The following is a 15,772-nucleotide window of genomic DNA, read 5'->3' as shown; positions in this document are numbered from 1 at the left end:
CATATGTAGAAAATTTTTTTGAAATAGAAAGTATTACATAATTACGATCAATCCATGCAATATATTTTAAATTTATGATCATATTTTATTAAACTAATAGAATTTTCAAACCATCTGTTACAGTATATTTTATATTTTGATGAAATTAAAATATTTGATTTATAAATTATGACATCTAATAAAAAATTTATAATATATTATTTTCATCTTTGGCCATCTCCTCTTTTGTTCCTTCTGTGCTCCTTTTCTTGTTATAAACCATTACTCTTACAAACTAGGTACTAGATCTTTTGGTCTGTTGGTGGCCCTGCAGTAGTGACAAAGAATGATATCCAGATCCTCCTTTCTCACACTCCACAAATTTATTATCTACATTCAATGCACTAGAAGAAGATAGATTTTCAAAATAATCATTATATAAAACCTCATCTAACTGATCATTTATAAAAATTTCTGCAGAAAGTATACAAAAAAATTTTAAAGTCAAAAAATGTATATGAAAAATAAAAATATAATTTTTTTTGAATATATACTATAAATTATCATAATTTTAACTTAAAATATCATAATTTCAATCTAAAATATTATAATTATAATATATTCTTACTTCAAAAAATAATTTTTTTTGAAAATATATTACAAAATATCATAATTTTAACCTAAAATATCATAATTTTAATTCAAAATATTATAACTATAACATATTCTTACTTTGGGAGTTATTTTTCTTACAGAATATCATAATTTCAAACTAGAATGTCACAATTTTAATCTATAATATCATAATTTTGATCTAAAATATCATAACTTGCATTCAGAAATATTTTTTACTTATAAAATGTCATAATTTTAATCTAAAATATCATAATTTTGAGCCAGAATATCATAAAATTATCAAAAAATATACTTGAAAGATCTTTTACTTATAAGATATCATAATATTAATGTAAAATATCATAATTTTAATTTAGGATATCATAATATTGTTAAAACTATCTTCAAAAAGTGTATTACCTGTAGGATGTCATAATTTTAACATAAAATATCATAATTTTGATCCAAAATATCATAAAAATATCAAAAAAAATATATCTAAAAAGTATTTTACCTACGGATTGATATAATATTAACTTATAATGTTATAATTATGATTTAGAATGTAATAATATTATCAAAACTATCTTTAAAAGATGTTTTACATATAAGATATCATAATTTTAACATAAATTATCATAATTTTGATCTAAAATATTATGAAAATATCAAAAATTATACTCGATGGATGTTTTAAGTATAGACAATTATAACATCAATCTATAATATTATAATTTTGATATAAGATATCATAATATTGTCAAAACTATATTCGAAAGGTGTTTAAAATATAGGATGTCGTAATTTTAACCTATAATATCATAACATAAATCTATAATATCATAATTTTGATCTTGCATGTCATAATATTATCAAAAACTGTATTGAATAGAAATCATGATATCTTGACTTATTATATGATTTTTTTAAAAAAATTATATAATATACTGTATTAAAAACTGAAAAAAGAACTCTATTTGAATCTATCAAACGGATTAACTTCATTTAATTACCAAAGGAGCTACGATAATAAATAAACTATAAAAAAATTATAATAAAGGATCTACATATCGTATTTTACTTCTTGATCCGTAGAATATATATCTTAGATGGATAATATTATCTATATACTAGCCAACAATCTCAGATGCATAATTATCACCGTAGAATAAACCTAGTACATCAAGATGCTTAAGTCGAAGCTAAAAAAAATGAGAAAGGAGAGAGAGAGAAGAATAGTATTCGTAATATCCAATCAAACTTCAAAATACTAAAAATATTTTATTTTGGAGGGAAAGCACATTTTTATCATGTTTAATTTGAAAAGTAGATTGTGATGTACATTAAGCACATTCGACGATGGAATAATATACTGTCTTCATTTTCTTAATGTCTTTAGATGACCTATCACATTATACTGTGAGGATGCTATGTGGACTAATCAGATAATATAGTGCGCTTCATGTCAGATTTTTTGCATCGGGAGCGGTGTACAGAGAATTTTGCAACCAAAGTTAAACTTGTCTTCGAGAATGTGACCCAAGGTCCATACAGCTCATTAAAATATCAGCTCCAGGTCCGGGTCCACCGAGCCATCAGCTGGACCACCTATAACGCATCCCCTACAACTCCACTTATCCTCTTTTTCGCTCGATGGACCACCTATAACACATCCCCTGCAACTCCACTTATTCTCTTTTCTTCTTTTCATCTTCAAAGTAAAGATACGTGCAGGTCCTTTTCACAAAGTTGATATGGTTGCTTTAAAATAAATATGTAATTTTCTTACAGAAATAGTGGCTAAAAATAATATAAAAATAAAAACTACCAATAGATATAGAAAAAACAACTATTCTCTCTTTCTATATATATATATATGGAGGCCTCTCAATGGAGAAGCCCCCGTCCACCATGTGGCAGCAATACAAGGTCTTTTTTGGCAACGTTACCATGTAAAAGACAAAAAAAAGCTCATAGAAAAGGAGCGGAGGCCATCGCACGCTGGAGCCATTGTCGGAGTGCCAGCTGAGCTCAACATACCGGCCATTGTGCATCATCACGGCAGCCGTTGTGCGTCATTGGCAGTGGCCTCTCCCTCTCCGTCATCGGCGGCGGCGGCGGTGGGGGAGGAGAGAGAGTTACGTGCTTTCTCTTCGTTCGTTTCAAGCCTTCCACCCGAAGCCTATCCTCCCCCGCCATCTCCACCTCCCACCGTCGCTGTCGCTCCGGAGGAGGAGACCAAGGCCGAGGAGCCATTCGCCCCCGCTCTGGCCGAGAGGGAGTCGGAAGAGCCTCCAAAGGCAATAGAAGCAGAGGAGGAGCCCCTGAAGCCAGCAGAATCGAAGGAACCCCTAAAGACGACGATGGTCGAGGAGAAGGCTTCTCCGCTGCCACCAATGGAGGAGAAGGCCGTTATGGTGGACAAGGATGGGGCCAAGACAGTGGAGGTGATCGAGGAGACTATGGTCCCCATCGCTCCGCCGGCCATAGAGGAGGTGACTCCGACAGTGTCGGTTGTAGAGCCGGAAAAGGAGGCCTCTGGTGAAACACCGACGGTCATAGTGGCACCAGAGAAGGTGTTCGCCTCCAAAGATAGTAGAAGCAGAAAAGGAGCTCCTAAAGCCAGTAGAATTGAAGAAACCCCCAAAGACGGCGATGGTCGAGAAGAAGGCTTCTCTGCTGCCACCAATAGAGGAGAAGGCCATCGTGGTGGATGAGGACGGGGCCAAGACAGTGGAGGTGATCGAGGAGACTATGGTCCCCATCGCTCCACTGGCCATAGAGGAGGTGACTCTGGCAGCGCTAGCTGCAGAGTCGGAAAAGGAGGCCTCTGGTAAAATGCCGACGGTCGTGATGGCACCGGAGGAGGTGTTCATCTGGGGCGTCCCCCTTATGGGCGATGAGAAGAGCAACACCCTTTTCATGTCTCAAAATTGGTATGGGTTTAAAATATAAAATAAATAAAATAGAATAGTTAAATAAAATAAAATATTTTTTGAATATTATATTTTTAAAATATTTTTAAATATTTATATTATCATTTATAATATTTGATATGATATTTTTTATATTATATTAAATTTTTAATTTATAAAAATATGATTTAAAAAAAATAAATATATACCGTGCATCGCATGGAGTTCTAAGCTAGTATTTTTATTATATGTATTGATACATAAGAGGGTCAAATATTTTTTTTATTTTTTTTAATTCTAAATTATTTGGGAAAGAAATCCGCTTTTTATCTTGTTGACAGAGGATTCATGATAACTGAAGTCAAATTAAAGCTATTTTCCTCATGCAACAAGATACCAAACCGCTAATCTTGTCTTTTCTTTATTGCAAACTTTGAATATAATAACGACCAAAATGCCATCTTTGACATGGGAATTAACGAAGACAAAGGTCGATAGAAGATATCCTCCACTACTCTTGGATAATATTCCTTTATAGTTGGTGCCACTATGGAACAAGAGAATATAGACTGCATATAAAATTGAAAAAAAAATAGTTGATCTCTACGACTAGCATTGGAGTTTCAAATATGGTATTACGTTTGACTATTTGATGTACAAAAGTTTTAACATTATTAAGTGAAAAAAATCATATAAATGTATTTGGTAATCTGGGCATGCTTTCCAATTATCTTATTGTCAAAATCCCAAAACCTGAAGTTATATGGTGCAAAAATCACTCTATATGTTGATTCTTTATATTTTGCTTAAAATAAAGGGTCGTATAAAATGAATGATGCAAATTGTATTGTGGGAATCAAAAGTCCATATATCACTTGTAACACATGTTTTTACATGATTATGATTACGCAATAAAACTTGTGAGAATCTTAGACAACGATCTTCCTTGAAATATCTTAGACAATGACATGTGACTGGAGTCAAGATCATTCACAAAGTAGCGACTAGATTCAATATATCCAAATATATCTGGTTGTTAGAAAAATTAAGCAAAAAACTCAATTTTTCTGAAAATTAATAAATTTAAAAATTCCATTATTGTATTTCAGATTTTCTATAAAAACTTTTATTTTTTTCTTTTTCATATATTCCCTTACAATCAAATGTAAGTTTTAACTTAAATCTCTATAACTAAGCATTAAGGAGTACCATATCATATACTCTTTGAACCATAAAATATATCATATGAATGTTTGCATTTTTTTCACACATAATAACTAATAAGATATTTGTAGATGTTCTTGACGATAGGATTGTGCTTAAAATATTTTATTAAAAAAATTGCAAGTTGACGTCAACCCAAGCAAAACCAAAGGAGCCCATTTTTCAGAATACAAGTCAAAAAGCTGTTGATGGCATGTGGAATCCACTTGCTAGTGCAAGCTAATTTAGGCTTTTGGAAAGTTCATTAATCAAGTATTTTTTTTAGCTTTTGTCTATCATTTTTTTTCCTTTACTTAATTTTATAATTTTTATTCTTTTTTTTATTTTTTAAAACTAGGGTTGTGATCCGTTTTGCTGTCCTTGAATTTCATATCATTCAAGAGACCACTTGAATCAGAACTCCCACTGAATCCAACCTCTTCTGCCGATCCTGACCGTTGGATCATCCATGTCCTTTTCGGATCAGCTGTGCAGATAGATGTCCCCGTGCATCGTACGGTCCAGATCGTCCTCCAGGGGACCAACCATCCTCTCTCTTTCCAAAATTAAAAAAAAAAAACCAAGAGTCCGGAAGAAGCACGAGATCGAAATTCACGGAGAAAATCTCCAAAACCAGTGACAAAAATTAGGCCCCAAAACCCTAAAACAGAAAGAAGAAAAAAAAAAAAAAAAAACTCTCGATTTCCAAACGCCTCTTGGGAGAGAGAATTCTTCCTCCAGAGGAGTTGCGGCCCCTCAATTCACCGTCTCTAATTCGAATTTTATTCCTTTTGTTTTCTTCTGATATTTTTGTTTCCCGGGTGTCTCCCGTGTTGCCACATTGCGGGATTTTGCGTTGCTATAGCACCAACCGATCCCGTCTCTCTTTATATTTGCCCTGGAGCAGAAGGTTTTTCAGTTGGGTTTCCATTTTTTCCATTTTTTTCAGTGCGTCTGAAGCGATATTTATTCGATTCTGGCTGTAGAATCTTGATTTGAGTCGGAAAGTTGGTGCTTTGAGGATAGAAATCATTGATTTTTGAAAGGATAGCGAGTGTTTTTTTAATAAAAAATTTTGATTCAAGCCGCCGTTTTTGATTTATACATTGTTGCTCTACCTTTTGGATTCTTTAGCGTTTTGATTCTTTGGTATTTTTTGCAGCAAAAATTATGGATTTTATGATGAATTTTTATTGATTTTTATTTGGGGTTTTCTTGTTCTGGATATTTGGGCTGTAGTGAGTGTTTGGAGGGTTTGGATTTCACTAGAATGTGCACCAAGTAATGTTAAAGAGAGAAGCTTTGCGATTATTCTTTTGTCAATTCCAGACCCTTTGGAGTATTCGTGCGTCGATGGCTTCAACCAAGCATCCATTTTCTGCAAGCTTCTGTGGGTTCAGTCAGTCGAGTGAATCTTACGAGCAGGGTAGACACCGTAGACAGGGTTGGGTTGATATGGGAATTAGTTCCAGAAAAATTTCGTTCAATGCCTTGAGATTGAGAAGCTGTATGGGTCGCCATGAGGATGGTTTTAGAAGAGTAGATGATGAAACAGGAAAGGCTCATGCTATGCCACCGTATTGCCTATCCCTTCATGATTCTGAAGTGGTCTTTAGAGAGGAGGTGGGTGCAGAATTGGTGAATGGAAATGGAGCATGCAGACATGGAAATCCCCTTGAATTCTCTGACCATTCCATGCTGGAGAAATTGGTGGTTGCCGTTGATGTTGATGAAGGTATCTGTTATAAGCCCTTAGCATGCATTAGTATATTTGCTTCTATGGCATGTGTTTGATTATTGTTGTCACTGATATTATTACTGTTTATATAATCCTTTCGTTGTACATTGTTGGTTGAGGGAGAGGCATGCGGTTGTTTTGCCATGATAAACTTTTTATTATGGCCTGTACTAATATTTGCGGAAGCTTTAGTAAGAATTAAGTATTTTATCTATATATAAAGTTCTGTAGTTCTAGGTTGCTTGCAACTTGCTATGCATACAACATTTTCTTTACATGTTAAGTTCTGTTTGATGCTTCGATCTTGTAAGGAAATTTTAGAAAAGAATGATTCCTTGCCACGTTATATATTTGCAAAAGAGATTACTTTTATCCTGTAGAGCATTTTGCCCTTGTACTGAAATAGGCTGCACCAACCTGGGATTGACTTGTTCTTGTGCTTAATTATTATTTTAGAGAACACTGTCAACAGATGTTCCAACTAGAATAGCTTTTATAGACCTTTGCAAGTAGTTTCTGGTTGTTAGTTGTGCATAACCTGTCTTCTGAAAGCTTCAATTTTTTGCTTTTTTAAATCAGATTACTTTTGCAGGGGTAAAGACATTCATTGTTATTGTTACCATAGTAATTTGGTTGATAGCAATTCTATGCTTTGTATGAGTTGATTATACATTGATTTTGACACTGCTACCAAACTTTGAGCTTTTAATGGAGGAAGATGAAAATCTAAGGGATTTTTTTGCAGTTCATAAATGTAAAGATAATAGGAAGAAACGAAAAAGAAAAGGAAACAAAGAACGGATAAGGAATTTAGTAGAAGATGTTGAGTGGGATTTCCTTCCCCTTATGTTGCTGCACTGGATTTTGAAATATCTAAAAAAAGTAGGTTTTGGGATCTTCTTGACTCAGGCATCTAATGTGGTTAACAATTTGAATGCTTTTCTTGAAGTCCAGAAGGTGGACCTATTTCACTATTTCTTTTAATTGTTGTTCTCGAAAGTGGTAGTATATATGCATTTCAGAAAGTAGGAAGCTTAACTCTAGCCTAAAATTCATCAAACACTACTATCCCCTTACATCCTTTCAACTGAGCAACATGTCCTCTTTCTGGTGCTTTGAAATGGTTTCAGCCTTTATGGTAATATAATTAGAACTTCCACTCCTAGAGGAGGAAAAATTCTAAATGGCCAATTTGGCCTTGCAAATGGTGGTTGCATGATCACGTGATATAGGCATAGGAAGTTTCTTGCCTTTTATGGCTGTAGTCGAGTCCTTGTTCTTCCGGTCATACAAGTATTGTTTTTTGTTTCCAGTATTTCTCTCAGCTAAGCATCATTTTCATTGGCACAATGTTGTCAAGATCAGGTTTAATTGCAAATCTTATGAGTGGTCAGATCAGATTGGATCACAGATCAAACCACAGATGGTAAGATTTCCCCCTGCTGATTTTATTTTAAGAGGACCCTAGATTGCCTCATAATTTTCTTTTAGAAATTTAAAATGATAAGGGACACATCAAAATTAAGAGTATGCTAAATTACTATCAATTAAATATAAAAATCCATAGATATAAGATGTTTCCACTTTCCACCATCATAAGCCCATACGTAGCATGTTTGATAAAAATAAACATGCTCGATTATGTAGCCATACTATTTGCAGTCCAAGTTATCCTTTTATGTACAATACTTTAGGGAAAATGAGTATCAAGTTGAACAAACAGTTGTGAAAATATTAAATTTTGCCTTTTCCTTTTAATTCATGAACTCAAACTTTCCTTTTCTATATGTTTTTAGTTGAAAACTCTTCCAATGGGCTCGTCGATTCTATCTGCTCAAGGCTTATTAGTGATAAATAATTAATTTTAAACGCAGCAATCCAAATGGAACAATAGGAAATGGACTTTCACATGATTATGTAAATAAAAATGGTTAAGTGAGATCTGATGATTAAAAGGATTGCGAGATCTATAATATTGATCTAGATATATACAAACGGCAGCCCAGTGCACTAGGCTTCTGCCACTATGGGGTTTGCAGAGGGTCATAAGATAATAATTGATTCTGATCAAAGGATGAGATCTAGATTATTTGGGGTTATTTTGATTTAGATTAGAATCATAAGATTTTGATAACAATGATTTTGCAACCTTGTCCTCTTTATTTAGATCAAGTTTTGCTTTGCTAAGCCATCCCGTTCCATAATAGGCAATTAGGCATATCATACCGATAAGGCATCAAGGCATCAGTTAGGTAAAGGGGCTTGATACGACATTATACTGACACAGGGTACAATTGGCATCTCACCTCTAGCAGTGTACCATGTATCGGTACAGGAGCATGCTGTGCTGACCCTACTACACTAGTAAGGTACCAGTTTGGTGCGCAATATCAGTGCAATAAACTTTGATTCAGATAAAACCTTATTTTAACTTTGATGGCAAGTGGATGTCAAATCACCTTCAGTAGGCTTTATTTACAAATAATATGGACATAAGTGATGATCAATTAAATTATTATCAGAGAACTGATGTGCATTTAAATAGCATCAGTGGTACCTACATGGCACCACTGGAATGTGAAGTTGGTTACAGGTATTGTTTAGAAAACTAAAATGTAAAGACAAACAAGAAACATTAACTTAGACCTTAAGGTTTCTTGACCCACATATTGTGCTTCAAATTGGGTATTTTCCACCAAAGCCAAACCACTTTTGGTAGATCATATAAGGCATGCTTGCCAATAATTGAAACAAAGTCAACTTCATCATATGCATCACTAGTAAGTCTATAGTTATTAAAAAAGTGAAGTTAATCATACCATCGATCCAAATTAGTCAATGTTGATCTATGTTACCTGTAAACAGGTGGCCAAGGGACTGCATAGTGCTTGGGTGAGTGACTAGGTGGATTAAAAACATAAATACAAAATATGGAAATATTCTAGAAAGATGGCATTTATTTTAGGACCTGTTTTAGTGTAACATGACATATCAACATGCAGCGATGCAAATTTGTCTTGCATAGCATACTATAGGATTAATTATGTAGCAACCTAGCAAGCAACTCTAACAAATAATGAATAATAAATGCGAAATTTGAAGCAAACAATGAGTCCATTATTACTAATATTCATGAGTTGTAGCTAAGTAAGATGTTTAGGCATAGGTCATCTTACCTCAAATTGCCTTACCCACTATATCAGACACCTGAAAGATAGTCTAATCTACCTTGGCTGCCTCGGCCTTGGCATGGTGCTTGGACACCCAATAAGCAGCTGGCTTGCATGCAGGGGAGGTCTAGGTGGTTGGCCCATAAGTTTAGTAGGTAGGTAAGGTCATCTAATTAGAGCTGTAAAATAAATTATCAACTTCTTTCAGATCTTAGTATACCGATGTCTTGCACTAAATACCTATGCTGCATTTTGCCTTTTTTTTTTTTTTTTAATTTTAGGGAAAAGGCTCAACTCTGTGCTTGGGTTTCTAACTGGATTCATATATATGTCTAAAATCTGGGTGAGATACCCTTTTATAGTCATCTACTTATATTTGGCAATATATGTAAGCATAATTGTCCCTTTTTATCTGTAAGTTTATTGTTGTGCAATTATGTGACAGAATATTTCTGGGAAAAGCTAAATGTGATTTAATGATTATTTATCAATCATGTTTTATAGGACACAATACAATGGTAGACCTATTTGAAAGATTATTATCATAGATGTCATAATGATTGGGATGATAATCCTGTTGATATTACTTTAGCCATATGCTCTTGTAATTTTTATGTCCTCTAACAATCAGGCATGCTTTCTGTTAAGAGATCTCTAAACTCTCATCTTGGAAAGAAGAATCCACCAAAAGGTAATTTCCTGGATATGTCCTTATATGTAGTTTCTGTTTAGGTTTTAACAAATTGCAGAGTATAGGTCCATATTCAACACTGGCTAGTATAGTACATCCGGCATGATATCAAGTGGAAGCCAAAAAAAAAAAGGAAAAGAAGAAGAAAAAAAAAGAATGGGGGGAGATAGAGGGTGTAAATAACTTTAGGCTTGGTATTCAGTTGTATGGAGTCAACTTAGGGCTGGTTCAGGTCAATTTGCCCACAAATTGTTCCAATGGGTTAGTGGGTACTAGTTCGTGGCTTCTGTACTATGTCCTGGCCGATACAGCTAGTATTCGTGTTCCTTGATGTCTATTTACACAACATCAAGCATTATTGTCGAAGGTGCTGTGCTCATTTCCCTAAATGCTCAAGTGAGGAGGAAACTTGAGTGCCTTGACAATCCTTGATTGAGGTGACTTCACTAAAGCAATGCCTAGGTGACTGCCTTGGACAAAGCAAAAGGCATTCAAGTGAGCGCCTCCCCAATGTCTTATCATTATTCTTCTTTTGTCATCCTTCTAGAGCTCCATCAACTTTGTTTTAAGGGGCATCTTCTTCTAGTAGAGCCCTTATAAATACGGGTTACTTTAACATGCTCTATGATTTACTTTTCTTTAAATAAAAAACTTGAGGAGGGGGGGGGGGGAGGGTTACTTTGTAGCCATATTTGAATTTTGAAGCTATTTTAGGATTTCTAGTGGGTTATTTTTGCTGCTCTTTTTTAAAAGCATCTAATAGAAAGTGGTATTTTGATGTGATGTTCTTAAGGATGTGGAGTTTTATATCCATTGTTAAAGATGATTATGATTTAGGATGTCAAAACTCGAGCGATTAGTTCTGTGATATTTATGTTGTTTTAGATACACATGCCATTTGTTGCAAATGAATTTATTTATCTCATGAATTAGCACCTTCTTCAAGCGAGCGTCTTTTTGGTACTTAGCGCATCAGGAGATACGGGGTTCCATCGACATAAGGGCACCTTTTGCTTTTGACAACTTCGACATTAACATTTTTTTTTGTAAAAAAATGAATTCATATTTTGCAGTTGTCATGCTGAAATGTGCATTCATTTTCTATGCATTATTTTTTTACTTTCCGTTCTCTTTGCCTTCAATTCTTCATGCTTTGATGCTTTAGGAGGGTTGGCTTCTTTTTGAATGCATTTTTCTTGCTTATGGTGAATAAACTGTAAAAGTCTTGAAACTTTTATAGGAGCAAGGCAGAATTCTTGGAAGTTCTACTTGGGTCCTTATTGTCATGTTTAAGCTGTACACTTAGTGTCACTTGTGAGTCAGGGTCAGTTGCACAAGTAAAAACCTCCATCCAAGATCTGACAAAAAATGTCCATGCCATGTGCTATAGCATGCTAGCCATCCATGATATCTGTTGATCCCTTCTGTTCCTTGGAACTGCAACCCCTGAGTACAAGTTCAAGGACCTGTAAGTATTTAAGTCCAACTTTAATTGCTAATGCAGCAATCATACTTGCAAGGAATAAGCCTCTAAAACTAGAGTTGACTTTAAGCAGTTCATGTTAGAATGGTGTCCCTTTAGTGCAGTGTCTAGTGTCTTGGTGCAAACTCTGGATATATGTATGAGTTAGTTGATTGCTTATAAATTTTTTGACATTATGTGAAAGTTCTCATCTTGGTGTCATTATGCTCTTTGATGGATGTTGTAGATTATTTCAAATGTAAAATATGAGCACTGGTGTTCTTATGGAACTTTATAGTATTTAATTTCGTCATTCAGCATTTTTTGCTGTAAGCTGAGGATGTAATTTTCTCAAAAAATGAAGAGGTAAGTTTTCTTTGTTTTTCTAAGTATCATAGTTCCATTTTCCAAATGAGGCTATGTATTAATGTCATGGTTAAATGACTGTATTCTTTATAAAACTTTTGCTGGATATATGGTCTAATCTTTTGGTTCCCCTGGTTATTTGATCGGCAGTCCTTGGAAGCTTTCTCTCAGCATTAAACCAATTTATTGCGGATCACTACTCTTCAAATCATTCATTGACAGAGTACTATGTATACGAGTTTTTCAAGGTATTATCCAATGGCTTCACATTTTTATGTCTTTTGTATTTTTATTTTTTATTTTTTGGATCGGGTGGGTATATGGAAGCTTGGGTCAGTTCTCTGTTGCAACTCAAATGCTTATGTATTTGTATGTGAAATTCAACAGATATGGAATTGTTCTCGAGTGGAAGGTACCACACTCAATATCCCATATATTTTACATGTTACATTTTAAGTAATACAAAATTAATGAGTTATTTGATGCATACTAGTAGAATTTTATTTCTTGTATTCGACAACATATACCACTTGTTCTCTTTGATTGTATAAAGCATTTTTTTTGGCTTATTGTGGCAGCTGATATCCGTGTTCATGAGTTCTTTAAAACTGTTTATTTCAAAGAGGGTATCCATCCTATCCCAGGTGCTCGACATGTTCTTCACAAACTGTCCACGTTTTGCAATTTATCAGTGGTGACGTACGTCTTCTTTATATAGATATTTTTAATGGGATTTTTGTTCTGAATCATGCAACTATTTATGTTTTTGCTTGCCTTAAGTGATGCAATTTCTTTGAATGACTTGTTACTTTGAAAAGATCTCGGCAGAATGCAATCAAAGATGACACACTGAAGTGGATTGAAGAGCATTATCCTGGGTTGTTTCAGGAGATTCACTTTGGGAATCATTTTGCTTTGGATGGACAGTCACGGCCAAAATCTGAGATTTGCAAGTAAGCCATATTAATGGAGTTTGATACTCTCTTTAACTTAAAACATGATTAGTTCTATTATATGCTGTATGCTTGCATGTTGTTCATTGTTTTGAGTAGGAAATTTTAAAGATGCTTATTAGAAAATGAACCTTATCCTAGACATTTGGATACTGCCAATTATAGTAGCTATTTTTTCTGGCATATTAGATATTGTCAACCAACCGAATTTTAGAACCATGCTTTTCTCCCACAACTTGCGGACTTATTTCCTGACCATGTTCTCAGAAGCCTGGCATGACAATGGATGCTAGTACTGCAATATGAGTGTGCTTGATAGACTTCATAAATGCACAAGTAGAATTGAACTATTAAAGAAATTGTATATAATGTACTTATGTTACAGCACAGAGTGTGGTCTTGGTGTCTTTATTTTTGTCTTTTCATTCTCCCTGTAAGCTTCTATATGTAAGCATATTACAAATTTGTGTTCTATCTATAAAATTGGTATACACCTGATCTGATGACCTATTGGTCATGACTACATGAGGATTCATTCCAACACATGCTCAAGATTTGTAAATAAAATACAATCAAATACCATGTCTTAGTACAGGGTGTTCTGTAACTTTAGTCTTTTGTCAAGTTTGATCTGATGCTTCTTTCACCATCTATTCCTTTTTAATAAATTTCACGACTCATGTCATGTACTGGTATGCTCTTAAAGAGTTTTTTGTCCAAGCTCTTTCACATTTCATCTATTTTCTTTTATTTTTCTCAAACTAAAATACTCCTTGAATATGACCCCAAGTTCCAACCATAAAAACCAGGCTAGTTCTTGAGTTGAATTCATTCCCTCCGCCAACAAGATGTGTCTTTGCTCATTCATTTCCACAAATGGCATCAAAACTTCATATTGTTTTATACTGATATATTGAAGTACTCTTCACAGGTCTTTGGGAGCCCAAGTTCTGATTGATGACAACCCCCGATATGCTCTTGAATGTGCAGATGTAGGTATCAGAGTCTTACTCTTCGACTATGAAAACTCATATCCCTGGAGCAAGTCTGACTCTGCAGCTTCACACCCACTGGTGACCAAGGTTCATAATTGGCAAGAAGTAGAGAACCAACTGGTTTCATTGGCAGTTCCTTAGTGCTTGGCTTGGAATGCATATGGAACATTTTTCCTTAAACATCCTTGGATGAGCTGTCTTGCAATAGCTTGTGACATTTGATTTCAGATGGATTTAAATGGAGGCTGAGTTCCTTGTCAGTAACATTTCCTTGGGAGATTTTACAGTTTTTGCAGGTCCCCAGGTCCCTTGCTTTCAAAAAATATATAAAGCAGGGTAATGAATTTTGATCAATTGTAGAGTAGCTATAGAAGGGCTGTAAGTCCATTTAAGTGCTAGGTAGCAAGGCTAGAATCAAATTGAGTTCTCTCTGTTGAACAACAGTCTAATGTAAGAGGTAAACAGTATTTCCGTGTATATAGTTACGAGGACGGCATTATGAAATTTAGTAAACCTTTTGCAAACTAGTCTCATGTAGGAATTTGTAGCAGCATTTATCAATTGAAATAGATGTCAATTGGACCAGTTTGGGAATCATCTTTATGCTGTGTCTGTTAATCAGAACCACTGCTTGTCATAATTGAGTAGGATGTACTTCTATTCGTCCTTTACTTTTTTAGCCATTTCACTAGAATATTTTGACCACCCTACTAGAGAAGGCAAACTCATGGGCGGTACATTTTGGGTCGAGGTTGAGGATTGAGGGGCTCCTATACCTTCTTTGCCCACTTTCTTTTGGTTCTATCTTATCATTGCAAAGATAAATGCTCTACATGCATAAACTGTCATTATAATTGAGCTTTTGGATAAGTCAGCACTAATAATAGTGAAGTTCCAAATGTCTGTAAACAAAATAATCGCCATTTTATGTTGCATGAAATTGTTTCCCTTGAAAAAATGCAGTGGAAGTTATGAGTTTGAAAACCAAAATCTGCATGAAACTCTGGCCACCAGCAGGCTGGTTTTGTTGGTTTTTCTAGATAAGGAATCTCTTTAGCTATGATGCAGTGTAGCATACGTCTCTGTTATGCTGTTTGGGACCTTCTCTTTCCTTTCTCTTAGTTATTTGGACCAGAAGCTTCACTATGTTTTGAATTTGGAATGCATGTAGCCCTTGATGTCTTGTTGCAGGCATCCCATGCGATGATTTCTTTGAAAATCTATACCATAAGAGCAAGGATATTTTCCATGTTTTCTCTCTTATTACGTTCAACTGCATTTGTTGTTCCAGCTGAGTCTGACTTTTTGGTTTCATGGAATAAACCAAGTACTGGTTGCAAAGAAAATTCATGTTATTAACAATAACATTTATTTTGTAGTATGATTGTTTTTTTATTCTGAAATCCAAAGTCTCCTTGCATCTTAATCGAAAATAAGCAAGGATTATTATTACTTCGTGGGATAGTTTTGATTAGTACTATTTAATGTATGATGGTTTTGTAACTTATTTTTGCCAATAATAGCCTAAACCATGTATCAATGCAGCTACTTGATATTCCGGACTTACGTACAGCATATTTCTGGAAGAATTGATCTATAAGGGAGTGTATCAGTATTAACAACAACTATATGTACTTGGAAATTAATTTGAATTGCCATGGGTCCTGAGTCCCACCTGTGCATCC

At 34.6% G+C, this 15,772-nt stretch overlaps 1 protein-coding gene across 4 annotated transcripts; it reads left to right on the top strand.

Moving 5' to 3' along the window:
• The first annotated feature begins 5,051 nt into the window (after positions 1–5,051).
• On the top strand, positions 5,052–14,591 carry LOC105041973 (uncharacterized). Of its 4 annotated transcripts, none has more exons than XM_073254015.1 (6): positions 5,052–6,447; positions 12,290–12,387; positions 12,527–12,551; positions 12,718–12,838; positions 13,028–13,092; positions 14,083–14,591. In XM_073254015.1, the coding sequence occupies exons 1-6, from the start codon at positions 5,997–5,999 to the stop codon at positions 14,226–14,228; spliced, it is 906 nt and encodes a 301-aa protein (XP_073110116.1). In that variant the 5' UTR covers positions 5,052–5,996; the 3' UTR covers positions 14,229–14,591. The 4 variants fall into 4 exon arrangements, with proteins under 4 accessions (XP_073110116.1, XP_029119437.1, XP_010917355.1 ...); XM_029263604.2 differs by having other exon boundaries at positions 5,089–6,447; positions 12,958–13,092; XM_010919053.4 differs by having other exon boundaries at positions 5,121–6,447; positions 12,958–13,092; positions 14,024–14,591.
• Positions 14,592–15,772: the final 1,181 nt, after the last annotated feature.

Source organism: Elaeis guineensis, chromosome 3, assembly GCF_000442705.2.
Source record: "Elaeis guineensis isolate ETL-2024a chromosome 3, EG11, whole genome shotgun sequence".
Classification (NCBI taxonomy): Eukaryota; Viridiplantae; Streptophyta; class Magnoliopsida; order Arecales; family Arecaceae; genus Elaeis; species Elaeis guineensis.
The sequence above is the reverse complement of the archived record's forward strand: the minus strand, read 5'-3'. Positions and strand labels throughout refer to the sequence as shown.